This window comes from Vigna angularis, chromosome 4 (assembly GCF_016808095.1).
Source record: "Vigna angularis cultivar LongXiaoDou No.4 chromosome 4, ASM1680809v1, whole genome shotgun sequence".
Classification (NCBI taxonomy): domain Eukaryota; kingdom Viridiplantae; phylum Streptophyta; class Magnoliopsida; order Fabales; family Fabaceae; genus Vigna; species Vigna angularis.
The window spans coordinates 42,428,057-42,454,499 of record NC_068973.1 but is presented as its reverse complement, the minus strand read 5'-3'; the positions used below and the strand labels follow the sequence as shown (position 1 = coordinate 42,454,499).

General features: G+C 33.2%; 6 protein-coding genes across 11 annotated transcripts; 1 reads left to right on the top strand and 5 right to left on the bottom strand.

The window, feature by feature from the left end:
• Nucleotides 1–266: 266 nt before the first annotated feature.
• LOC108329854 (protein FAR1-RELATED SEQUENCE 2) lies at nt 267–4,848 on the bottom strand. Of its 3 annotated transcripts, XM_052876670.1 has the most exons (9): nt 4,692–4,848; nt 2,245–3,575; nt 1,456–1,617; nt 1,309–1,365; nt 1,137–1,205; nt 928–993; nt 783–848; nt 621–695; nt 267–538 (listed from the first exon to the last, which is right to left on the bottom strand). In XM_052876670.1, exons 2-9 carry the CDS (start codon nt 3,532–3,534, stop codon nt 464–466), a joined length of 1,860 nt encoding a protein of 619 aa, XP_052732630.1. In that variant the 5' UTR covers nt 3,535–3,575; nt 4,692–4,848; the 3' UTR covers nt 267–463. The 3 variants fall into 3 exon arrangements, with proteins under 3 accessions (XP_052732630.1, XP_017419697.1, XP_017419699.1); XM_017564208.2 differs by having other exon boundaries at nt 1,456–3,575; XM_017564210.2 differs by having other exon boundaries at nt 267–534; nt 1,456–3,575.
• A 1,069-nt stretch (nt 4,849–5,917) lies between these two features.
• LOC108332072 (DEAD-box ATP-dependent RNA helicase 50) lies at nt 5,918–10,265 on the bottom strand. The gene is made up of 7 exons (XM_017567178.2): nt 9,670–10,265; nt 9,338–9,532; nt 9,045–9,232; nt 8,612–8,825; nt 6,762–6,893; nt 6,483–6,658; nt 5,918–6,389 (listed from the first exon to the last, which is right to left on the bottom strand). Exons 1-7 carry the CDS (start codon nt 10,213–10,215, stop codon nt 6,164–6,166), a joined length of 1,677 nt encoding a protein of 558 aa, XP_017422667.1. The 5' UTR covers nt 10,216–10,265; the 3' UTR covers nt 5,918–6,163.
• A 1,084-nt stretch (nt 10,266–11,349) lies between these two features.
• On the bottom strand, nt 11,350–15,329 carry LOC108330073 (uncharacterized). Of its 2 annotated transcripts, none has more exons than XM_017564538.2 (6): nt 15,165–15,329; nt 15,047–15,078; nt 13,564–13,752; nt 12,266–12,313; nt 11,715–11,782; nt 11,350–11,626 (listed from the first exon to the last, which is right to left on the bottom strand). In XM_017564538.2, the coding sequence occupies exons 1-6, from the start codon at nt 15,239–15,241 to the stop codon at nt 11,567–11,569; spliced, it is 474 nt and encodes a 157-aa protein (XP_017420027.1). In that variant the 5' UTR covers nt 15,242–15,329; the 3' UTR covers nt 11,350–11,566. The 2 variants fall into 2 exon arrangements, with proteins under 2 accessions (XP_017420027.1, XP_017420028.1); XM_017564539.2 differs by having other exon boundaries at nt 11,350–11,623.
• Nucleotides 15,330–17,155: 1,826 nt separating this feature from the next.
• Nucleotides 17,156–19,306, top strand: LOC108331854 (uncharacterized). Of its 2 annotated transcripts, XM_017566833.2 has the most exons (5): nt 17,156–17,324; nt 17,403–17,667; nt 17,940–18,031; nt 18,426–18,536; nt 19,102–19,306. In XM_017566833.2, exons 1-5 carry the CDS (start codon nt 17,175–17,177, stop codon nt 19,261–19,263), a joined length of 780 nt encoding a protein of 259 aa, XP_017422322.1. In that variant the 5' UTR covers nt 17,156–17,174; the 3' UTR covers nt 19,264–19,306. The 2 variants fall into 2 exon arrangements, with proteins under 2 accessions (XP_017422322.1, XP_017422323.1); XM_017566834.2 differs by lacking the exon at nt 18,426–18,536.
• A 793-nt stretch (nt 19,307–20,099) lies between these two features.
• Nucleotides 20,100–22,175, bottom strand: LOC108331853 (glutamate-1-semialdehyde 2,1-aminomutase, chloroplastic). Its single transcript, XM_017566832.2, has 3 exons — nt 21,896–22,175; nt 21,652–21,825; nt 20,100–21,383 (listed from the first exon to the last, which is right to left on the bottom strand). Exons 1-3 carry the CDS (start codon nt 22,067–22,069, stop codon nt 20,316–20,318), a joined length of 1,416 nt encoding a protein of 471 aa, XP_017422321.1. The 5' UTR covers nt 22,070–22,175; the 3' UTR covers nt 20,100–20,315.
• A 957-nt stretch (nt 22,176–23,132) lies between these two features.
• Nucleotides 23,133–24,223, bottom strand: LOC108330550 (GATA transcription factor 25-like). 2 transcript variants are annotated; one of them, XM_017565030.2, is made up of 5 exons: nt 24,091–24,223; nt 23,963–24,013; nt 23,726–23,868; nt 23,541–23,618; nt 23,133–23,292 (listed from the first exon to the last, which is right to left on the bottom strand). In XM_017565030.2, exons 1-5 carry the CDS (start codon nt 24,211–24,213, stop codon nt 23,181–23,183), a joined length of 507 nt encoding a protein of 168 aa, XP_017420519.1. In that variant the 5' UTR covers nt 24,214–24,223; the 3' UTR covers nt 23,133–23,180. The 2 variants fall into 2 exon arrangements, with proteins under 2 accessions (XP_017420519.1, XP_052732832.1); XM_052876872.1 differs by lacking the exon at nt 23,133–23,292 and having other exon boundaries at nt 23,327–23,618.
• Nucleotides 24,224–26,443: the final 2,220 nt, after the last annotated feature.

The following is a 26,443-nucleotide window of genomic DNA, read 5'->3' as shown; positions in this document are numbered from 1 at the left end:
TTGTTAACAACATAAAATAACAATTGTTTATAATATTATGATTTTTTTTGTTGATAATATTATGATTTATTGAATTAACTTGTTAGGAACAGAAAATAATAATTATAAAATTTACTATGATTTTTTAATTCCAATGAAAATTAATTTCCTTCAAAAGCATTATAGAGGTAACTTAAAGATTACATTCTTGATACACAATTATTACTCGTCTTCTTAGTTCTATCCTTATTTTATATGTAAACACACACACACACACATTGCAAGCATTTTATAACTGAACTAAGTGTAAACACTTTAAGTAGATGTCTGAAGTCATATTTTTCTCATTTTTGTTGAAGCGTGCAATTTTTCCCTACTCCCCAAGAAAAAGAACTATGTTTAGTACTAGTCTATACTATCCATATACATATATACGTATATATCTTTAATCTAACATGGAAAGAAAACTGTATTCTTCCAGATATCAGGGAAGTGATTTATCGGCTTCTAGTTGCTTTGATGCAATGTCATGGAACTGTGAGGCCTTAACAGGTTCTTCCTGAAACAAAATCACATCTCATGAATATACTCCGCAGTGCAAACTAAAGTGCAAATTATAACTAAATCATTTAAATGCATACTATAGCTTCTAGACTATCTTGGAGGTCAAAACACCCTTGTACTGTTGGCGTTCTGAAAGTGAGCTCTCCTTGAAGCTGTGAAAACAAACCACCCAACGCTAATTATCTTGGATTAAAAATTTTGAGCCAAGTAGTTTCAAAATGTAAGCCGTAAATCACTACCGGTCTTTGCATCCTGTGCTGCATCCCATAATGTGGACCACGGCTTGCAATGGAATGCAATTGCCCCTGAAGATTGAAACAAAATATGAGATTCAAAACATCTCCCATCCAACTGAAAAAAAAAAAAAAAGAGTGCAGATAATACATCTTCAAGCACACTCTGCTGAGTCCCATAATAAGCATCAAGGGTCGAAGCTCTAGAATCTAAGTCCTGTGAGAACAAAAACTTATCTTATGTATCCAAAAGAATAAAATAGAAATTAAGAGGAGAATGAACATTTACGAAAACTGTTACTGTTAAAGTACTATCTCTAGATTCTTTCTGGACTATCATGTGCAGAGAAATATCCGTACCACAGTTTGCATGTTCTGCTGATAAATGTAACAATTATTGAAGTTGTGCGCTCTTGTAATTCTCTGTTCCTGCACATAAAGATAACACTGATGACCCTAAAAAGTATGAGCAATATTAGAATTCTAAGCTTTATCCGTTCATGACAAGGCCAAGAAAGTAATAAAGGCAAACCCTCTTTCTGAGATCATCCATCATCTTGATATTGATTCTTTCTGGATCAGAGGATTCCTGTAATATACAAAATCTGTTTAAGAAGGTCCACCACTTACAAGTCAATACAAGTTCTAGCAGCACCATAACAGTTGATCATCAACTAACCCTTTTACTGAATGACTTCCTTTTCTTAGTAGGTTTTGCCCTGTTGCAGCCATAATTTTTATCTCGAACATCAAAAGCATCAAGAGCCAACTTGTTGGGATCCGAAGTGCTTCTGGCAGAATATTTTGTGTTCACACAGTGTTTATACATTTCTTCCATGGCCTGAGATGCAACACGGTAAGTATCTTCAGATAACGATCCAATTTGACTTAATACAATTGCCCGCCTACAAAGGTCATTAAATCGTTGAACTCGATTAGCAGTCCTGGTAATTATGTCACCAGAAAATTGATCGGCGGCCATTGAATCTTTTGTCCATCGTTTTAAAATATAATAGGATGGAATGCTGGTTATGCCCGACTTCTGAAGGACAAGCATCGCATGTCTACATAGAAAACCTTTGTATTGAAATAAACAACATGAACAACAGACATACAAATCTGCTTCCTTCCAAGAAACAATAAATTTCTTCCGCTTCTCAAAATCATGAACAAGAAATGTCAAAGTTTCCCTTCCTTCTGTTTCCATCTGCAGATGACAGGACATCATTCCCAATATTTCCAACTGAAAATTTCTAAATATGGCATCAGTAAAAATTGCGGATAGCTGCTTCTCAAAAGGTGATAAAGATCTTAATGTAGGTTGCTTTTGTTTTGTTTCAATGTCAGCTTTGGCTTCAATGTCAAAACAGTCTACAGAAAAAACTTTATACTGTTCAATAAATTCCTCAAAGGTAGAATCAACACGGATATACTTGTCAAAGAAAGATGATACACTCTCAGATCTTACAATTGTTGATAATCCAACCAAAGAAATGTCCCGCATGAATGTAGGCGCCCACTTTTTACGATCTTCATACAATGACCGAACCAATTCATCATCCTTTAGTTCAATTCTATTCATCAACTTCCACCATCTCTCTTCAAATTTCTCATCTGAACAGTAATGATGAATGCATTTGTCAAAATTTTCCATAAAATTATTATTTTCATTTATGATATAATCCAAATTCTTGGTTATTTTACATAAAACATGTGATAGGCAGAAACAGTGATGTTTATCTGGAAACACTTCCATGACAGCTTCTTTCAAGAATTGCTCCTGATCTGTGATAATCACCTCGGGAGGTAGGTTACTCATTGCCTTGAGCCATGCTTGCATTAACCACATAAAAGCTGAAACAGACTCTTCCCCAACCAGTGCACATCCAAGTAAAATGTACTGGAAGTGATGGTTGACCCCGACAAAAGGAACAAAAGGAATTTTATATTTGTTTTTCAGGTAAAAAGTGTCAATCAACACAATATCATGAAACTTTTTATAATCAAATATTCCTTTTGAGTCAACCCAAAATACAGTTCTCAAATGTCTATCCTGATCCAGGTCTATTGCATAAAAGAAGTTTGGATTTTCACACTGCATAGAGATAAAGTATTCGATGATCAACTGCACATCTCCCTCGTCTAGAGCCAATTGCATGCCCTTCTTACGACAAGCTAGATTACTTATTTGTTTGCTACGTCCCGTGACAAAATCATCGGGACAGATCTCATGATTGTGCTCTTTTACAAAATTGTATATAATCCAATTCCCATCTATCTTCTTCTTCATATGCATTCCAGCCTTACAGTCTGTCTTTGTACATGGTCGTGGATTAACAGCTGTACCAGACTCACGCTTACTTCCAAATCTAGAACAAACAATTTTAATATCAATAAATTTTCCTGACTTTTTCGAGCGTCGACTGGCTTTTATCGTGATGCCAAAACCCACTAAGCGAGCATATTCTCTGTAGAAAGAATAGGCAGCCTCCTTTGATTCAAATTCCAAGCCATTTTGTGGTTCTTTAATGGGAAATCTATCAATTGCATCCACTTGATTAGAATTCAAATCCACCGGATCCTGACAGCAGAAATCTTTTTCACTTAAAACTTCCTTACAGTGTGCAGTCATTGACGAAGGATTGATTTTATGCTCCTCAATACATATATCACATGTTGTATCTGTAAGATTATTTCCACTAGATCCAATATTAAGCTTCTCATGCTCACATATAGGTACCTCTAGATCAATGTCCATGGAGGGCACATCAAAAGGAGAAGGAAATTGTGTCACAGTAGCTGAAAGGGAGAGAATATAAATAAGCAACAACAATCTTATAAACGCAAAATACGAGTACAATCCCATGTGCAAGTAATAAGGCCATAAAAACATTCGGAATGATCATATATTAACACACAATGAAGAAAATAAAAGCAAATAAATCTTCAGGATATGTACAATTTCAAGATTCTGCAGTAAACAGAATAATATTTAAATTTTATATAACAAATTAGACTGTGACTATAAATTTCATATTTAATTAATACTGATGTAATATTTGATTCTATATATTCGTAAATTGATTTTAACAAGATAAAAGTCATCTAACATTTCTATTTTACAAAAACAAATAAATAAAGCATATCTTCATGGAATAATAACTATGTAGTAAACAATTCATTGTTCAATCAAGGAATGTAAAACAACTTCTATATACTAGGAACTTGACTACGAAAATAAAAACTAGGACTGCAATTAATCAATTGACAGGTCCAGCCCTTAGAGTTGAGGAAAAGGAAATAATCATAAAATGAAGGAAAATGAAGAAAAAAAAGCAGCAGTATCGGTGTCTCCTAAAAAGATTGGATGAAATGTGTTTTTCTGTATTGAAAAGAGGGGTGATACAAACATTATATACAAATTGTAGAGCATTTAATCCGTCTTGTTTTCCAACCTATTCAAGCAAGATTTCAAACAAAGTTGATACGCACATGGTAAAAACAACAGCACACTGGAGATTAATCCCACAAATACGACAGAGTTTTCGAAATTTAGCAAAACTGTCTGACTGCTGCATTCATTCATTTTGATAAGGAAGAATGAAAATGACATCAAAAGAATCTCAGTAGCAGGAACCCAAAGTCACCATTTATTATCCCATTAGCCGAATATGATCATATGAATTACTTGAAAAATTAACAAAGAATAAGCGACATTGGGTAAGTTCGAGGGTTGAAAGGATGAGTGGTGAAGTGGGTGAGCTAAAATCTAATACCCACTCATCTCAATTTCAAGAAACCATACACTCAAATTGAATAATAAAACAGATACGGTCGTCGAAGCATATGGTAATGAAAAAAAAAATAGAAACTGCAGGAAATTAAAGGAAATAGAAATTGAAAAAAAGTAGAAACCTAAAGTGAGTTGTTGACAAAGGCGGCATTGCTGAGAAGGTGAAGAAAGACAAAATCAAGAAGATGCTTTGCTTTCTCCCTTCACTCCAGTCCAGGCAACGCTACAATCTACACAACCACGCAACCTTAGTTTTTGTTATTAAACTAAATATGTATTTTTATTATTTAACACTGTTATAACAAGACATTCTTTTTGAATTCAGACATCATATACAATTATTAAATTGAGGGCACCTTAGAAAAAGATTCTGGCACTCAACAAAAATATAATAATGAATAAACTGCTATCTTAATTCTTGAAACTGAAAAGTTATTGTCAGTCGCATTAGTCTTTAAATCAAAGGAAATTAAAAAATATTTAATTGCGAGTTGATAACCCTATTAATCTAAAATTAATATATACATATATACGACTTGTGTAAAAAAAAGATTAAATAATAATATAGATTAACTTTATATATTTATTTGATTTTTTTTCATAAGAAAATTTACAGATTTAACATATATTAGTGCAAAAATTAAAATTGGTCCGTGGAAATAGTAGTTGTTTCGGGCTTGAATCCTAATGACACCCCTTTAAATACAAAATAAACTATTTGTAAAGAATATGTCAAGAAAGGATTTCTTTTTTCATAAAATAGCAAATATCGGAAGAGACAACTTGTTTACATTATCATATTTGAATTTTTACCTCAATAATATACCTAATAAATAATTTGGTGACAAATAATCCGATAAGTGATACTATCAAGTGAAATTCTAATTCTAATCAGAGAATACCACAACTAATGATATTATGTATAACTTTTATTACGGAAAAAAAATGTAAAAATAATGCTCCCCAGAATGTGTCTTCAGTTATACTATTGAAATTCCAAAAGAGAAAAAAATTGTCCCATATTAACCACTTATATGACTTAGATTTTGCTTGAACTGGATTTACATATACCATCATTTTAGTCTCAAAAGAGAGAAAGTTCTGTAGATATTAACCACATCCACGTCTTACATGAAGCCTAACGTGAGAGAGCAGATTTGTTTAGTATTGAAATTAACAGAGACTAAAATAATGGACAAAATACTCTCGTAACGATCAAATTGACCAGCTATAATTCAGGTCCAAAATGACGTCAAAATTTTCTTGTACTACTAGTTTCATTAACAACTAAATGACTTAATGTTAACATTTTGCAAACTAAGGGTGAAAATGCACCTAAAAACTCGCGTAGGTAAAAAACTTTCATTTCATGTTTCAGAGATCTTGATAATAAACGTAAGTCATGTTTTAGCTACAACTCTTGCAAACCACCTTGTGCTTGTTTTACTAATAAGCCGCCTATGGATCAGCCAAGTTGCTTTGAATAAGGTGGTTCTGATTAGAAAAGAGGTTAAGCAGCTGCATAGCTCTCCTTTCCATGATTCAGCAGTGAAGTTCAGAGAAACCTTTTCAAGCACTCATTCTAGTTCATTAGCTAATATGCCGTAGGTATATCATGTAGTGGGTGACCCTTCTGACTTCTTTCCATTATTTTGCTTGCAAGGGATACTTGCTTGCCAACCACAAATATAAATGCCTTTCCTACTCCCTTCGCACCTCTGGCTGTTCTTCCAACACGACGTACATATTCACTTGGATCACGTGGGAAGTCAAAGAGTATGACATGATCCACTCCTGCAAAGTCAATACCTCGTGAAGCCCTGTGACAAGTTACCATAATCACTTATTCTGAATCAGAGAATCATCAAAACGTCAGAAAGGCAAAGGTAAAATTAGACTTAACTGACAAATACCTGTCAGTGCAAATCATGAACTGGGAGACTCCTTTTGATGGAGGACGAGTAAACTCTTCCATGCTAGCAAGCCGTGATTCTTGTGTCATGGCAGCATGGAAGGGTAGAACTTGCATGTGATTTCCTTTTCTATCAAAACGCCTTAATGAATTTTCAACTTTTCTGCATGTTTCAATCTGCAATTTTTTTGTGTGGAGAATTACACCAAAATAAAAGGACAAATGTTGCATAGAAAACTAAAATTGTAAAAGATAAGTCTCAAGTCAGAATGTAAAATACCTTGTTGCAGAACACAATTGTTCTTGGAACAGGACTTTCCTCCACAAGCTGCAGAAGTGCGGTTTTCTTGTTCAAAAATGCTGTATCCGGAGTTTTTTCTTGTCCATCTTCTCCACTGCAATCTACTAGAATCTGAACAAATAAGAAGATACTAACCACATCAAGATAAATAGAAACTGATGACTCAAAATACTGGCAGTCTGGCACAGAAGTCAGTTACATAACAAATATTGATATGCATTATAGCTGTCTAAGAATATAATATAGCACCAAAATATCCCAGCACCCTAAAAATATATAATACAGTGTATGATCCCACTTTTCTAATTTGTTACAAGCTATGGTAGTATGACCAAAGCGAGATTCAAATAGTTGTACCAAATTGTATGACTCAAAGAATGTGAAAAATAACTTCAAGTATATCATAGAAATGAATACAGCGTTCAAGGTAATAACTGTAAACTAGCATTAGATAAACCAACTTAATCATCAGCCCACATATCAGAGTGATGAGTTAAATCCGAGATTGCGAAACCCCTATTATAGAAGATCGAAAATGAAGCAATGAAACAGCCACAGATAGAATGCACATAAGGAATGAATGACAAAGTAGTGAAGTAGAAAATTTTGGCTTTATTATAAGAGAAAAATACTTGGATGGAGTGCTAGTATCGATGATACAAAATTACACTGATACATTCATAAATCTTAAGATTGAAAGTCATTTGAGATTTATCTTATAACACGAATTGATAGGTAGTCAACTATAGCAAATGGTAGCTTTTAAGTCATGAATAATAAAATTCTAATAGCTATGCACAATACAAAGTATATAATGCGAACATGCAGGTAGAAGAGGCCCAGAGCAGTAGGCCCAAAAGGATTGCTAAACAGAAAAGAAATTCAGAATATGTCTATTACCAAGAGGAGAGGAACAATAAGTTCTATAATTTCCTGTTCGATTTTGTTAGTGCTGAGTTGGCAATTTGTTAAAGTAGTTAAATTGAATTCTTTTAGATAGCCTAGATTGGCTATTAATCATTGAATTTTCCTGATTGAGTTGAGGTGCTGAATACAATACTGATCCTCTTCCTTCATCCTTTCTTGGGTCCAACCTCAAATACAGAGAATCATTTCCCCATCAGTGTGTGTGCTCGTGTGTAGTAGAGGAATCTACTTACTCCAAGAGTAAAGAGTAACTATAATGAGTTACTCTTAATCTGAACCTTGTATTTTATTTTACATTAACTGCTCAAATTCAGTATTTAAAACTCTACACTTTATTCAAATTTTTCTTTCCACTTTCTACCTTTATCTTCCTGTTCATAGTTATGGAGAGTATTACGGGATGATTATTACTCACTGCTTTATCAAGAGTAGCCTTTTAAGTATTTATTATGAGCCATTGATCTAAAATAAGATAGAAAGTCCAGATTAAGATTCACCATGGGTAAGTAAAATCCTTCCTAATAGTTTTACATAACTACGAACGGGAAGATAAAGGTAGGAAGTGGAAAACAAATTTCACGTGAGAGCCCATATATATTCTTAATCTGAGTCATTAATCTAAAATAAAATAGTAGGATCAGATAAAGAGTAATTACTTACACTTATTCTTGGGATAAATGTATCCCCTCCCCTTCTCTATATATATAGCTCCTAAGTAAAACAATTCAATTTAAATATCACGTTGGAGACAATAAGTGATTATGTTTCTCGTACTTAGTCCATTGAATTTTCCCGTACTAAGTCAACATATTCATAGATAAGTCTTTTGATATTCTGTAATGTTGTCTTCTGCCCAAGAAAAATGAAATAGAAAGAAAAGAAAGTTACAACTGAAACCTGACCTCTTCAAGGCGAGAACTTATTCGATGCATACCAGGCCCCATAATCATTTCGCAGTCGGGAAAAACTTCAACCAATTTGGTGAAAACATTTTTTGGTAAAGTTGCAGTCACAAATAGATACTGTGTGTCAACCGGTGAAGAATTGATCAGGCATTGAAGAGCCATTTCAAAGTCCTCATCACCAAAGAGAATATCTACCTCATCCAACACAGCACTGAAACAAATTGTTGTAAAGAAAAATTTCACAATCAGCGTGGATAGGTAAAATATCCTAAATGGACACGCGTTGAGGAAGAGAAGGGCATGGATAGATAAAATATCCTAAATGGACGCGTAAATTAGTTGCACTGCCCGTTTGATGATAAAACAGAAAATCAATGTAAACATCTGTAATGGTAGTAAACAATTCAATAAATAAGAGATCAAGTTTTACCATCTTAGATTTGTTAACTGCAAGAAGCCTTCATTCATGAGGTACAAAAAACGGCCAGGCGTTGCTATTAAGACATCAACTCCGTGCTGTAAATTTTCCAGTTGAGTCCGTTGTCGAAAACCTCCCGTGACAACCATAGATTTGAATGGAGCCCCAGATTTTGACAAGGATCGACAATTATCCAAGACCTGCGAAGCACGCAATAGTGCATTAGATGAACAACAGAGTTACACCACTCTCAAAGGGTTCAAACAAGCAAAACAATAAGACAGATTAAGAAAGGAGGATTTGACCTGAGAGGCTAACTCTGCAGTGGGTGCGAGTACCAGCACTCTAGGAGCTTGCGAAGAGGATTGACTACGTCCTTCTTGTTCTTCTTGTCTAAGACGCTGAATGATTGGTGCAAGATAAGCTAATGTCTTTCCAGAACCACTTTGGTCAGCTATGACACAAGTCTTTCCGCTAAGAACAGGAGCAAATGCCATGGCCTACACATGCAATACACAATCAAATTACTCATTGCAACGAACTTGTCAGAAATAGCATAAAGCTTAAAGCAACAACAAAAGGAGATAGCATATGAGCATGAGTGAATTATGGTAGGAGCGAATGAATGAATAGGTACCTGTACATGGGAAGGGCGCGTTAAGAAGATTTTTTGGAGGGATTGAATGATGTAGTCAGCGCACCCAATTTCTTTAAATGACTTGAGACTGAAGAAGTTTGTGTCAGTGGTTGATTTGGCTTGTGAGGGAAACCTGGGAATGATATCCCATCCTCCTCGTTTTCGTCCACCTGACCGAGACCCAGAACGAGAAGGTCTTCCTCTTGGGGCTGCGAGATTGTCATAGTAGTCGTCATTATCATCATAATCATCATTATCGTCTTCTTCTTCTTCTTCAACTTGAAGGGCGCGTCTTCGGTCCCTGCTTTTGTGGAGCAGAGTTTTCGGTTTCTGAGTCTTGACTCTTCCGAACGTTGAGAAGGGAGAATCGCTTTTTGTAGTGGACGTGTGACGAGTGCGATTGGCGGAGGAGGAAGAGGAGGAGGCGGCGGCGGAAGCGGAGAAAGAGAGAAGACGAATGTGTGGAGGTATGAGGGTGGCAGCAGAAGAAGGATTGTGGAACAGACCGGAGGGAGGATTTGGAACAGCAACTCTCCCAACCACCATTTCTCTGCTCTTCTTCCTCTCCCTTCGACCAAAAATATCTAGATAACCTTCTTTTCTCCATTTAATTAATATATTTTATAAATAAATACTTACAAAATATGTGTTCAGAGAAATTAATTTTACGGACAAAAACACACGATCTTAACAAATTAATTCCTAAATAATGATGGGTTATATAATGATGGGTTATCTTAAGTTCATCTACAAAAATATGTCAATTTTTCAACCTTAAATAAATTAAAATACTAAATTATTTTAAAAAATACATTTTGTTGTTGTTAAAAAGATATTTTTCTATATAAATTATGAATGTTCTTGACTTGCTTTATCTAACCTATTTGAACTTTAAAAATTAATTCAATGTGTTTTTAAGATAAATGTTCGTTATTCTTTAAGGTAAAAAAGAACAGCAAACCAGGTATACATCACACAATTTATTTTATAAGTATGTATTTTTGGTTCAATGTGAAATGAAAAACATTAATTTTAGTTCTTGTAACGAATTTTTCGATTTCTCTAAAGTTTAAACTGAATATTTCTAGTTCTTACCGGTCTTGTAAGTAATTATTATACGAAATAGAAGCTCAATAACATATATGTGACATCATGTTAGCATGTAACTCTAATTTTATTTCTTTTTAGTATGGTTAAAGACGTTATTTATTTTTGTTTTAGAAATATACATTTGATTTAATCACGACATTTAAACTGCTTCATCGTCACTGTTAATTACAAGATGGTAACAGATATTAGATACTCACTTCAATCATTGTAACACCAGTAAGTTAAATTTAGATGTTAATACTGAAACAAGACTGTCAATTAAATATTAATAATTTAATCACAGATTTTTAAAAAAATATATATACAATATTTTTAATCACATGGTAACCAAATTCAATGTAGCAATCGGCTTTAGAAGTAAAAGTGAAAATATTCAGTTGTCAATTTTATGTAACACATAATTAAACTTGGATGTGTTGGGATGTCAACAGAAACAAGGACTAAAATTACTTAGCTTAGATTAATCGAAACCGATACTTCATGTATCTTAGCTTTTTAGTTTCTTTATCTTTTTGGAACTTAAAAAGGTGTATACTGCGGAGGGCTCTCTATAAATAAAGAAATCAAGAGTTTGCAAGAATACTGAATAAACCTTTAAATAGGAATCCTGAATGTGCGGCATCCCCAATTTATACAATTTAAATAGGATAATCTGAAATTCCGTTACATGTATTAGTAACGAGTTTGACAAAACAAGAAGTAGCTAAACATGGAAGTGTTCTTAAAGCAGTCGGCTAATCCACGTTCTTCCAAAAAACTTTATTAGACAAGCCATCCAAGTGAGCCATCATGTGGAATTAGGATTAGCGTTTTGCATTTGGCGACGAAGTTCTGCCAGGAAATCCTGCTGTGACACACAAGAGGAAGAAGCACTTATAGATGGCTGCATAACCTGAAAAGGAGAATGTAATCACAAGGTAAGGGAAAGTGATTACCTGCTGAGGAGGTCTAAACTGCTGCTGAGTCCATGCTGACGCACCACTCGAATACATGACTGGCTTGTCTGAAATGGTAAAGTAGCACGAAAATTAAAAGGCAGGCTTCATGCCCTGCTTGAGAGCTCTTATGCAGCACAAAATTTACTATTACTTGTATTTACCAAAGCCGTACATGATAGATGCTTCAAAATAATATGCATATTAATTACATGAGCAGGATTTTTGGCTACTTCGGTTTATATCAGAAGAAATTATCAGAAAAAGAGAAAAGCTATTCAGTCAAATAAACTTGTCCACTTGCCAGCTTATGAAGAAGTTAAGAATATTAGTTTTTCTTCCCTTTAAATTTGTAGTTAAGTACAAATACAATTACAAGAAATCAGTCCGAATAATTTCATATATACAGTGTGACCTCAATTTAATACACTAAGAACTTCTTAGACACACAGAACAAGTTCGAGTTTCATAGTCATCAAATACTGTAAACAAAATGGCAAGTGTTCATAACATGGGAAAAAGAAAATAATCTTTGATGGTTGGGCACTAACCAGATGAGTCTTTGGAATTATTGTAGGATTGCATTGCAGCTGCCCAACCTGAAAACGTAAATTTATGGCCAACAAAGATAACAGGCAATGTTAACCACGGATATGGACAAAACATAATGAGCTTGTAAGTAAATGAACAAACTCCAGCCTCACCCACCCATCCCTTTCTCTTTGCAATCCAATAAACTCAATGTGTTGTGCAAAGCTGAATAGTTAAAATGCCGAGGACAATAAAACCTCTAATGAAACAAAAAGGCATGTAACCATGTAGACAGAATTAAATGGAAAAGATATATTCATAATAAGCAAAACAAAGTAGGAGAATGTTGGCATTGCTTTGGACTTGAGAATTAATTATAATTTGGTACGGAAACAGATAGACTGAACATTGACCATCTAATCTAACTTCGCTTCTAAATTTTTTCTGTCAACTAACATGGCTCTGAATTCAATTATGATCGAGTCATGGATCTAGATTCCAGATGAGGAAGAATCCTACTTGCAATCATAGTCAAAGTAGGGGAGCAAACGTATCCTTGACTAAGCTACTCTAAACTAACATAGCTTTTTCTGAAAATAACTACAAAAAATATTCCAGTTTCGAAATCAACTTTCATTCTATGACTTCATTACCATGTTCCTATTGCTCCAAGATGGATGATGACTGTGTGTGTAAAAAATTTTACTTGTTACTTGTCATGTCATGGACTTTTTAATTTTGAATTTTGTTTTATGATTACATGATATACATATCTTCTCAGTAAAGGAAATTAGGAAACAAAGTAATAATGATAACATGACAAAAATGGTTCTCAACAAGGTAAGAAATTTTATGACAAAGAGAATGCGTTAAACGGTATAAAGGTAATAATTGATCCGAGGACTATTGTATACAAGGGTCTGAATTCTCTTCTAATGACACTTCCTGGTTTTTGACAGACCTAAAGGCTCTGCCGACTCTCAGTTTTCTTACACAATATCCTCCTGACTCCCTCTATCACCTCCTTTTACATTCTTTCCTAGTTCTGTTGGCCTAACTGTTACTACCAACCTTGCACTTAGTTATTCACTAACTGCTCCTGACTATAATTGCTCAACCTCCTTTTATTGAGGATGAGTCTGAAACAAACCTATGGTTACTAATTTTTGAAAGCGATCGTTATTTGCCATTGCCACAGAGGAACAAACAGTAATGTTTCTAGAGAGCTTATAAGGAAATCTAGAAAACATCAGAGTGAAAGAATATTCAATTTCTCAATATATGCAAGTTCTTCAAGAAAAGTTTGGGATACACTTACGATCATTAAGAAGCTGGGAAGCTGCACTGCAACCACACCCTTCTAAAGCTATGAATCTTGAATGGTGATTTTCGTTAATAAGATTACTGCTACCAGCATCTCCATGATCTGGAATGTGAACACTTCTTGAAGGAGCGACTTGATTCTTTTCTAACTCAGTCCCAACACTGTTTGTCCGATCAAGACGATCTACATAAGTTAATTAAAACCAAACAGCTAGAAATTAGAAACAAACTAACTAAAATGGGGACTAACAGAAAATTTGCCTAAAGTTTTTGCCATTACTCAGTGTGAATTATGCAAATGAGATTAGTGGTGTGTTATTAAGGAAAGTTACTGAAACAAGTATTCTATTTTTCTTTTCTTAATTTTAGTTCTTGTCACTGTAAACAGTAAGTACCATAATTGAGAACATAGCACTAATATTAAAAAAGTAAAGAAGTTCGGTAGCATATATGTTTTGCAAACCAGATAGGTAAGGGTAACTCACAATTATTCTCATGTGATATTTCTTTCGAATTTTCTCCGATAATACAATGCCTGAAGGCTAAGGACAACACTGGTTTCATTAGTCTGTTGTCAACAGAGCTGGATCTGAGGGGAGGGTGATTCAATTTATATTTGGCCTTTTAAAAATTCCTTTCTAGCCTTTAGAGTTTTCATGATTTTTCATGACAATATTTTGATATACAGAAGAAGATCATTAGGGTTTGAATTTATTTCATAAAGACTACAAAAGTAAGATATATTAAGAAAGAGTTTAAAAGGAGTGAACAGTCTTAAGCCTGCTTTTTTTCTTTGTATAAACCCATAATTTCATGCATATGTAGGGCGAGCAAAGCTAAGTTCATTATATTGCGTTGTCTTACTTATATTTGGTTCCTCACCCTCCAGTTTGTCCCAATTTCAAATGTCCAACCTTGTTGTTCAAACTTTGTCAAATTTTCTCCTGAGATTCATTCCATTACCATATAACCAACCTATTCCATTTTTTATATATTCTTTTCGCAGAATGACGATGTGTGAGGGGTGAGGACTGCATGTATTTATTTTTTACTTTCCTCAAAATGACAAGTTTTATGTTACACTTTCACGTGTTAAAGATGGATATGTTACGAAATAAAGTTGAAACTACAGTATGGTATTTGAAATCAGGAAAAAACCCAAACTAGAAACACTGGATTTAATTTTTTACCTGCCATTCTATCGAGAAAAGATAAACACTATAGGGCAGTAACTGAGCCATAGCAAATGAAATTTGCAACCAAACGTGACTTGTGCAACTAATTAGGAAGGGATCGACTTCAAAAGTAAAATAAGCACACACATTACTCCCTTTTAGGCGAAAAGGGACTGCACTTATTTGACATTACTAAATACCCATTTGGAATGACAGTGATAAATAACACAAGGCATGTGATTGAGACATCTAAATAGAAATAAAAGGATCAATTGATTGGAAGAAAGATAGGAGTGAACTGACCAGATGATTTGCGCCTGTTGGCAGAACGGTTTCTGCAAAAGAAGGAATGGGAAATATTAGGAATTGAAAAGTGAAGTGGGTAACGTAATTCAAGCAATAATATAATAATAGAAAATACCTCTGGTTGGGAGGAGCATAGCGCTTGACGACTGGGGCGGATTCCGTCGCCGGAACAGCCTGAATATTCTCCAGCATCTTTCTCTAACTGCCTCTACTACTTCCTCGTCTTCTACGAAAGACAGAGAAAAGAGAAAGAGAAGAGTTTAATTAGAATTCAAAGAGGAGAGAAAGCATATATATCATTACTAATTCATAATTAAGATGTGATGGATCGGGTATTCGGGTCACTCAATCTCAGTCGTCTGTCACTCTGCGATTATATTTCAAAATTAGATCTTGTCACACCGAATCTCTCTAACTGTTTTTCATGTTAACACCTAAATTAAGGGAAATAAAATTTAATAGGAGTGCTAAACAGTTTTAAGTTGACTTTTATCCTAGCTTCACAACAATAAAAATTACAATTTAAAATATATACAGAAAAACAATAAATAAAACCTAAATCCAAATAGTTATCGATTGATTATAAATACAAATAAAAAAAATTGTATATTTTTTCTTTGTTCCATATAAACTATATTATTTAGTGCTTTTATACCTATAATATTATAAATTATATTTTTACCTTTTCAATTTAATTAACACTTAATTTTATTTTAGTATAATCTATAACATTAATAAAATAATAAATTATATTTATTTATGTATGTAAATTAATATTATTATTATTATTTAAGTTTAATTATTTTTTATGTAAAATAATTATTTTTTCATTTTACCTCAACATAAATTTAGTAATATGTTATAAATAATTTAAAGTATTATAAAATGTTATCGCTAACAACAAATAAAAATACTTAAAAGAAGTAAAAATGATTAAATATGAGTCAAAAGAATAACAAAAATATTTTTTTAAATTACTTATGCAATTGGATATTTGAAACTAAAAGTCAAATATTTTTAATGTGAAAAAACAAATAAAAACATATAAAAAATAGTATAAATAATTAAATGTAAGAGATAAAATTATTTGATTGACCATAATTAATAATACATATTTGAACATAATTATATAGAGATAGTAATAAAAATAAAATTACATTAGTGAATTTCATATCTATATATATATATATATATAATAATAGTAATAAAATAAGTCAAAGAGTTAAAAGAAAGAAAAAAAAGTGTATACTAAAAAAAATGAAAGATTATAAAACTAAAATATAAGAGAATTAAATTTTTAAGTTATTTAATAACTAAATCCTTTACTAATTTAAAGGAAACAAAATAAGTATTAGAGTGAGTATATATACAAAAATACGATGAGTGTGTAGATATCCATTCCATCGTATCTTTATATTTAATTGAAAAAATTGAGTATTTTCATTATCTACTTAATACGAAAACTTTCCCACAAGATAATCATAAGTTCAGATAATATTCAGATGGTTGAATTTATTTATCATCTTACTCAAATTTTACCAATTATATTATTTTTGAAGCATTTAATTTAAATCCCTTAAATATAAATAATAGCTAAATTTAAATTCTAATAAAGCGTTAAACAATTTCCCATGATAAAAATATTTTTGTTTTGACGTTTTATTGATGGAGTGATACTTTATTAACTACATTAATGTTAAACTAGTAAAGCGCAAATTAGTGAAACTCGTGTGTTATTTTTTTATAATAACAAAAAAATAATAAAATTATTATTATTTATATTTATAAAATTAAATATTTTTATAATTATGTTATAGGTAATTTAAAAAAATAATTTTTTTATTATAAATAGTTATTTTAATTTAAAAGAATAGTTAACTTTTAGAAAAAAAAAAGATAAAATAAAGAAACAGTTGAATAAAAAAAATAGTTAGTTAAAGACAAAATTAGTAAAATAATTATTTACATTAAAAAAAATAGTATAGATTATCATTTGAGAATAGTGTCAATTATTAATAAAAAATGAAATTTAAGTGAAGTGCATATTTAATTATATTTGTTTGTTTAAATAAAGAGTAAAAGATTGAAAATTTAAAATTTGACTGATAGTTTCCTTAAAACAGTGATGGAGGAAGAGAAAGGAAACCTAGCGGGAAAGAGAGGGATGGAGGAAGGAGAAGATGGAAACGAGAAGCAGAAGCAGAACGCAAGCGCCACTCGACCATCTCTGAAATCAGATTCTCCGTTCAACAATTATCATTTATGGAAACAAAAGGTCAGCTTTTCCTGATTCCCTTTTTCAAGTTTCATTCCAAACACGGCTTAAGCGAGAGATGTTGGGTGGGATTGGCAGTTCAGAGAGAACTGCTACAAACGGGTGCGAGAGAACCGAACACGCTTACTCTGGAAATTCAGATGCAACGAACAGCAACAGGATGATACTCTGAAGTGTGCATTGGAGGATATTGTATTCGATGAATTCCACAAAATGAAACGCAGGGACGAGGTGTTATGGGAGTATGAAGGTCCTCCTCTCACCACTTGCCCGGATCAATATGAAGAAATACTCTTAGAAATGCAAAGGATCTTTTACGAAGACCTCAAATCCCAACCACAAGGTAAGCAACTCGCTCCCAATTATATGCAAATCATATCCAATAATGTGTCATATTCCCTGCTAAGTAATATCGTGTTCTATGACTTAGTTCATTGCATTGCACGTGGATGTATTTATGCATCTGCATTGGTGAGCGTGTGTGATTGATTGTGCCTGATGAGTAGATGGAGAAAGAAGACAATGGTGGAAAAGGAGCACCTGTTTTGCTATTCAAATTGCGTTAATTGCACCTGTTTTAAATATAATATGGTCATGTTACCTCTCTCCCTGCAGAGTTAGAAAGCGATGTTGAAATTTGGGAACATGAAGTGGATGAGTACCTGGCTCGTGCGGTTTATGAGCATATGCAGCTAAATGAAGACGAGGTACAGGATTTTAAACATGGCAGTCTCCCAAGTTATCTTTTAATTAGATATTAGCATCTCTCAATAACAGAACTCTTAGATTTTGATTCTGCATCTATAGCTTTCTTCAGTCACTGATACCCAAACATGTTAGGTTTGCTGCCAATATCTGCATCTGTATCTATAACATAAACCAAATTTTGAGTATCCTTTGGCCATTTCTGTGCACTGGTTTCTCAGATCACATCATAATCAGTGTCATTTCCACGTTGCCGCTGACTACAGAATTTGTGCTATGTTTTCAGAAAAAAATTGTACTTATCTGTAGTGTTTCTTACTATTTTCGAAGCAACCTTAATTTCTTTTCCTTGAATTGGAATGAAGTCTCTGATTTGGTTATGAAAATTCGTAATAGGCATATGGGAAAGAGATTTGGTGTCCCATTTGTAAGGAAGGAGAGCTTAAAGATAGTCACAATCTTATATATTGTACTCGTTGTGAACTTCAACTAAACAAAGCCAATGAGGTACTTATATTTGCTACTTTAGTGCTATGCTTTCTATTATTTTTCTGGCCATGAAATAGAACATCAAGGATTCTGTAATTTTACTGAGATCCCATAGCTCCCTTGTTAAGTATACTAGTCATTTAGAAAGCTCAATGATTTTTCTTTTTATTTTAAATTGTTAACAAGATATAAAGAGGAATTTAATAACCTGTAAACATGGGCTAATGGTAAATGTAGGTAATGAAAGCATAACAATAGCAAGTTCCTTCATTTGTTTAATGTAACATCCAAGCAAGAGGCATGTCACAGTCTAACAGCTCATCTTTTGTAGAGGAAAATCGTTTATTTACTGTGAGAGTTGAGTCTATTCAGCCGTCATAAAATATTGAGATATTTGAGGATACTTGGTCGTTGGGATTTTGAAAGAAGTATAATATTTTGTAATCGTCTCAGTTTTTCTTTATTGAATATATGTATGATAGTCGTATCTGCATGATGATATAGGTTATAAGCCAAACTATAGCTGCTCTTATACTTTGGCTTTGTTCAGACACTTAACATCATCTTTTTTCTTGAGATCCAGCTTACTTTGGACTTTTTGCGAGATCGGCTGGCTGAAGTCCACACGGAGCATCTTGACAGAGGCTGCAGATTGAAACCCAAATTTTGTATGAAGACAAAATTTAATTTAACTGCATTGTACATTTCATGTGAAGGTTGCGATACATTAGAGGTTGTGATATAAGTATCAGAGGCTCAAAATATATCAGAATTTTCTTTATCCTTCATCTTGTTTGATTTCTAATGTGCATGGGCAAGGGTATTACGCTAGTTGATGAAAAAAATGCTGAGCGTAGAACTCGAAAATACACAAAATGAAAGTATCTGCATTAAATATTTGTAAAAATAAAAACAACGGAACTCTGTTTACCTTAAAAAATTGTTCCGGTCGACATAAAATGCTCTGCACTGATTGTGGCCTTTCTGGAAAACCCTCCGATTAATAAACAGCTAATTATTTTCAAAATCGCTGCCGTTTATCAGAAAAATACGCAAAGTTGCCCGAAGTTTGTAATGAACATTCAACCTGGTACATGCACGTTTCAGGGACCTGAATGAGTATTTATAGAACTTGGAAATTGATGTTGGGTGAATTTTAGAGAGGCACTCGAGACTTACAAGAACATGTCAACTATACTTGCTCTCAAACGGCGAATAAAGAAAGAACCCTTGCTAGTCAAACCATTGTGTCTGGACTCCTGCTAATAATTGTTGCAAGAGAAATGAGTATGCACACCATGAGTATAGTTTTAATGAATAGCTTATGCAAATATGGAAAAATATTCATTAACAGTCCACCCCTGTAGGCAACAGAAAAATGTTGATCGTCCTATCTGTTTGCTTCTTTAATAATACGGACATCTTGCTCAAGTTCATCCATCCATTTAGAAAACAAGGTTCATCTATTATCTTCAATTTAATTAGTAGTAACATAATTCTTTGCCTATTCCCACCCTGAAAGTATGTAGTCCACAAAGATGTATCCTGATATGTAATGCATAACCAAAATACACGCCAACAACAACATAAAACGTGGCACTAGAATTAGAAGTTAGACAATGATTTCAAATGCTTACAAGCTTCAAATTCAAGTGACTTACAGCTCAAGATAATACACCGGGTAGATACAGGACTGGAAAATAATACAGATACAAACGAAAGCAATTGCCATAACAATAATCTAAAGTGACCTACAAAATCATTCTCTAAATTTTGCAACGAAACAAAATTTATCATTCAGATCTCTCTGAAAACTTTTTCAGCAGCGGCTATTGTCTTTTTAATGTCATCAGAAGTATGTGCCAAGCTGGTGAAGCCAGCCTCAAACTGGGATGGTGCCAAATAGACACCTTCTGCCAGCATTCCCCAAAAGAACCTAGCAAACTTGGCAGTGTCACTCTTCTTGGCATCTGTAAAATTATACACAGGTCCTTCTGTGAAGAAAAAACCAAACATCCCACTAATATGCCCACCACATATTGCATGGCCTGCCCTCTTCCCAGCTTCAATAATGCCCTGAACAAGCTCACCTGTGACTTTGTCCAAGTACTCGTAAGTTCCTGGCTCCTTAATACGCTGCAGGGTATGTATGCCTGCAGTCATGGCCAAAGGGTTCCCACTCAAGGTCCCAGCCTGGTACATTGGGCCAGCTGGTGCCACCATCTCCATGATATCCCTCCTCCCACCATAAGCACCCACCGGTAAACCTCCACCAATTATCTTTCCAAGAGTTGTTAAATCAGGAGTTATACCAAAATACTCTTGAGCACCTCCATATGACAATCGAAATCCGGTCATAACTTCATCAAACACGAGAAGGGTATTGTTCTCTTTGGTGATTTTGCGCAAGAAATTAAGAAATTCAGGTGTAGGAACAATAAAACCAGCGTTTCCAACAACAGGTTCCAGGAAAACAGCGGCAATTTCTCCTTTGTTATTCTCAAAGAGCTTCTCAACGGCCAAGATGTCATTGTAGGGGGCTGTAAGGGTTTCATACGTGGCAGCTTTGGGGACACCAGGGGAATCAGGAAGTCCTAAGGTGGCAACTCCACTGCCAGCCTTAACAAGAAAAGGATCTGCATGGCCATGATAACACCCTTCAAACTTGATGATCTTCTCTTGTCCTGTATAAGCACGTGCAAGACGGAGCGCACCCATGCAAGCTTCCGTGCCTGAATTGACAAACCGAACCATTTCAATGCTAGGGACGGCATCGATAACCAGCTCAGCCAAAGTGTTTTCCAACAAACAGGGTGCACCAAAGCTGGTTCCTTTTTTCATGGTTTCACCCAGAGCTGCAAGCACCTGTCAATGTGATTCCAAGTTCCAACATACACGAAGTTTAATTTTCATTCAGCCAATGTAACGACCTTTACTGTCAATAAGAAAAAAATATCTAATGGAAAGAAAAAACGTTTGAACTGACAGTGCATTCAAATTAAATCCTTCAATATAACCCAATTCCTTTTTTTTTTCTTTTCTTACGGTGTTTTAAGACTCTCATTCTGAGTGTATTTAACACAAGTAATATATTATAAACGAATGAATGGAAAACGGGAAGGTTGGTTCTTACCTGATCATCAGCGTGTCCAATAATGGCAGGACCCCAAGAACCGACGTAGTCAATGTATTCATTTCCATCGATGTCCCACATGCGAGACCCTTTAACAGAATCAATCACAATTGGTTGACCACCTACCGATTTGAAGGCACGAACTGGGGAGTTCACACCTCCAGGCAACAGCTCCTAACATGAAAATCAAAATTAAATAAAATCATTGAGTATGATTCCAATTGCAGAGGAAGAGGTATCGTACCTTGGCAGCAGCGAAAGCCTCCTCGGACTTGGTAAGAGTGAGTTTGTTGTCGACCTTGTGGTCAATGGAGACGGCCATAACGAGCGCAGGAGAAGTTGTTCTGCGTGTGAGTGCGGGAGAGGAAAGAGGCATCCCTAGGGTTAGCCTCGCTCCAGTGATAGCCGAAACAGCCATTAGAGAAGAATGGGAAGTTGATGAGATCAGATATGCCACTCAGAGATAAGACTTTTCTCAGATTAACAGCAAAACCTTACCCTCTGGCCACAAGATACCAAATTCTCCTCTCTCTCTTTATATATATATATATATATATATATATATATATATATATATATATAAAAATTATAATTTCTTAAATTGATAAAATATTATAAGATTGTTGAAATGTTAAAGTTACCCTTTCCCAAACAGAAACTACAAGAAGAAACTCCTATGTGAAAAAACAGCAAAGGTGAAAACCATATTTGTTTTTAAAAAGGAAATTTTATGGATTACCTTTTAGAGTATTTTGACTATAAAAAAAACAGAGCTTATTGAAATATGAATAGAGCATTTAAATTATCTTTTCTTTTTAACAATATTATCTTGTCTAATTATATCAAGGGATAAAACAATATAAACTTGTGGTATTTAAACTATTTTTTTTTAGAAAAAGTAATAGAATGGTTAAGAAAATGGTCATAGTGAATATTTTCACAATCTTTTAATGTATAATTTCTTAATTATATGAGTTGCATATCTACAACTAAAGATCACAAAATAAATTTATTAATAATTTCTTATTATACATAAATTATCTTTTAATAGAATGTATATATAGATCCTGTGCAATTAACCGAACAGAAGACAAATTTCTATCCCACAAACTATTCTGTCCAACAGATACTTATATTTCAGATCTCTTATATTTTCTCCCTTAACCATTTACATGCATTACATTGCTTTCTTATAATTGAAGACACCCTGACAAAGTAAGGACAAAAGAAGTTATTTGTGAACCAAACATAACATAAAAAAAAAATTGAAGAAAACATTTTGGCAAATTCTTCCTGCAATCTAATGAATATTAGTTTGTTTTTTAATCTTTTTTAGATTATATAATTTAAAAGTCAAAAGTAATTTTCAAATTTGTGAATTTGGAAATTTTTTTTTCTTAACTCTCTCCAACTTTTAAAAATTATTTTTAAACTTTCATGTTATAATATTTCAAAGTTTTTTCTTTAAAAAAGTACTACATTACATAATTAATAAAAAAAAAAAGAGATATATAGAAAGAATTTGCCAATCATACCCTGTTTGCCCAAGACAGGCCACAAGCGTTGCAAAGTGAGGCTGGCCCAGATGGCCCTCGCCGCATCATAGGAGTGCATTTTGAACTAATGCCACAGTTACAGCATCTATAAAAAACACAACAAATCTGACCATTTATTATTGTTAAAATAAAAACAAAAACAATAAATTTTAGATAAATGGAAACTTTTGGGAGGTATTTGGCCAGTTTACCAAACATTGTTCTTTTTTAAAAGACATTTGATAAATAAATGGCAATGGAATTTTTGAAGCTGGGGAAAGTATCAATAATAAGAATTCAAATGAAACTAAAAACAGCAGAAATTGAAAACAGGATGAAGGGCAGAAAACTGACAATATCTCCGAGTGAAAGACATCTTGCTCTGACTCATGGATTTTGGATAAAATAAACTGGCTCTTACTACGATGTACCCTAAGCAGAGTAATCAGTTAATGTGGAAAGGCATATGAATAAGATGAACAGAGAAGAAATATGAATATTCAAAATTCAGAATTCTGATGGATCTCATCTGATCTAACCTGAGAGTAGCTTCTTGGCGTGTCTTGTATCTTATTTTATTAGCAAAACATCGTCGTTTTCTCTTTTGACGGAACCTACTCAGCGAGGCTGCTCGGTGCGCTTCACTACCGTATTCACCTTCGCATCCCATTTCTGCTGCGACCTAGACCAATGCACCATGCAAATTGCAAAAGGGAACAAAAAATGCTATCACATTGAAATTAAAACCTCAGTAACTAATTAATCAATTATATCACCACATGGTTTTGATTTTGGATTTGAGGCGGTGTCTCCACACACTGTGATATCTGCTCAAGACATGAAAAATTGTCATTTGATAAGTAGTTATGATAGAAAAAAAAAGAGAGAGGGGAAAGAACGTAACAGAAGGATCGTCCAGAACACTATGAGTATAAGCGGCTTCTAGTTCAAGGAAACTGAACCAGAGATGGTCCTCTTCAGATATCAAACCAAAATGAGGCGAAGCAGCAACACTCTCATCACCCATGTTTATGCACTTTCACACTCCCACTCTCAATGTAATATCTCACATGTATATATACATACATATATATATATATATATATATATATATATATATATATATATATATATATATATGTATAGACTACATATATGTACATAGATAGATACAAGTAATTTAAAATAAAACCTTCTTAGTGAACCTCTCTTTTTCTATTAGTAATGGGTTTTAAGCCTAACTCAACCCCACAAAACCGGCTTGTAAGGTGAGGTTTGCACCTCACTTATATATTATCATTTGGCCTTATCTCTAGTCGATGTGAAGAATAGAATGCCCACTTAGAACTCGCTAGGATAGGCTCTAACCATGGCTCTGATACCATATTAGTAATGGGTTTTAAGCCTAACTCAACCCCACAAAACCGGCTTGTAAGGTGAGGTTTGCACCTCACTTATATATTAATATTAGTAATGGGTTTTAAGCCTAACTCAACCCCACAAAACCGGCTTGTAAGGTGAGGTTTACACCTCACTTATATATTATCATTTGGCCTTATCTCTAGTCGATGTGGGACTTCCAACATTTTCTGCAGCTCATGTGTTTCACAAACTACTCGCTACATTTTTATTATGACTCTAACTATGATTTTTTTTCTCTCTCATCATTCTTCATACGATGTTTAAACTATATATCACACTTTTTCCCTTCTTGTATCTGTCTGTAGAAACTTGTATACATATTTATTATGTAAAGATAGCTTCTCTTTATAATGTTAGTATTTTTGTTAATCCCTTCTTTATAATATTAATATATATGTCATCATCAAACTCATATAAAGAAAAAACAGTGAAAAGTTAAAATGGTTTGAGTTTTTTCAACATTACATTATTACAAAGCAAGCATCCTATTAAATATTTTTAGTTACTTAAAATAAGTTACGTTTTGCCATAAAACAATTTATTTGCAATACGTATTTCATATTTTATTTTTATTAACTAATACGTACGAAACTCGTCGATTTTTACTTGCAAAGAGAATTTAAGAAAATTAAAGAACTTTCCAAATTTTATGGATTAAAAACGAATAAAATGAGTGAAAGAAAGCAACATTGAATAAATAAAAACTTAATAAAAGTAGAAAACTCATTTCATAAAATTTAATAAAAGCACACACCCACTTATTTTTAGATATGTAACTTTAATGTACATCGTATTTTTAGAGTATAAACCATTTTTTAAGTATAGCTACTCATGATTCTTAACTGAGAATATTTGTTTAAGGAGATTTCTTTTTGCACCGCAAAAATAATGAAAATCTCCACTTTACTTCATGGAAAAATGACTTGTATATTTAATTTTTGACCTTCAAATTATATAATTCAATTTTTTTTTTCAAATTTTAAATTATTTTAGTACGAGGATTAGTTCTTAAATTACATAATTCAAAAGTCTTTTTAATGAAAAAAAATCCATATTACAAAATTCAGAAATCACTAATCCAAAAGTCACTTTCAAATTCCATAATCCGAAAATAATTTTTACGTAAAAAAAGACCTTTTAAATTGTACAATAAAAAATGGAAGGTTACTCCCTACACCATTGTTCCCTACATCACCACATTTTTTTTTAAATTTCAAAACTATCTTTTATATTTAAAATATCCTACACCCCATCTCTTTTCTTCAACGGATGTCAACATCCATTGAAGAACAAATTCTTCAACGTGCTACATCCGTTGAGTTTTTTTTATTAATTTATTATATTTTAAATTAATATATAAATATTATTTAATTTTTTAAAATTTTTTATATAATTATATATAAATTAGTTTTATTTTATTTAGTAAAATAATTATTATTAACTTAATTTACATATTATTATTTAATTAATTATTATAATACTTTTATTATTATTAGTTAAATGGATGTGATCATCTGGATATGTCATATAAGGTGACCACATCCGTTATGTTTTTTCTTTTTTTTTTAGTTTTTAGGTTACAGATGTGGTCATTTCTGTTGACGGATATCAATATCCGTTGAATGTGAAAAGGATGTTGACATTCGTTGAAGGCAAAATTGGAAGAACAAATTAGGTATGAAGTGATGTAGAAAGAATTTGGTGGTGATGAAGGGAGCAACACTCTAAAAAATGACTTTCATCAGAATGCAATCTCTTTTTAAACAAAAGAAAAACAACCGCAAGGACAACGGACCAATAACAACAAAGAAAATAACAAAAGTAACATACTAATG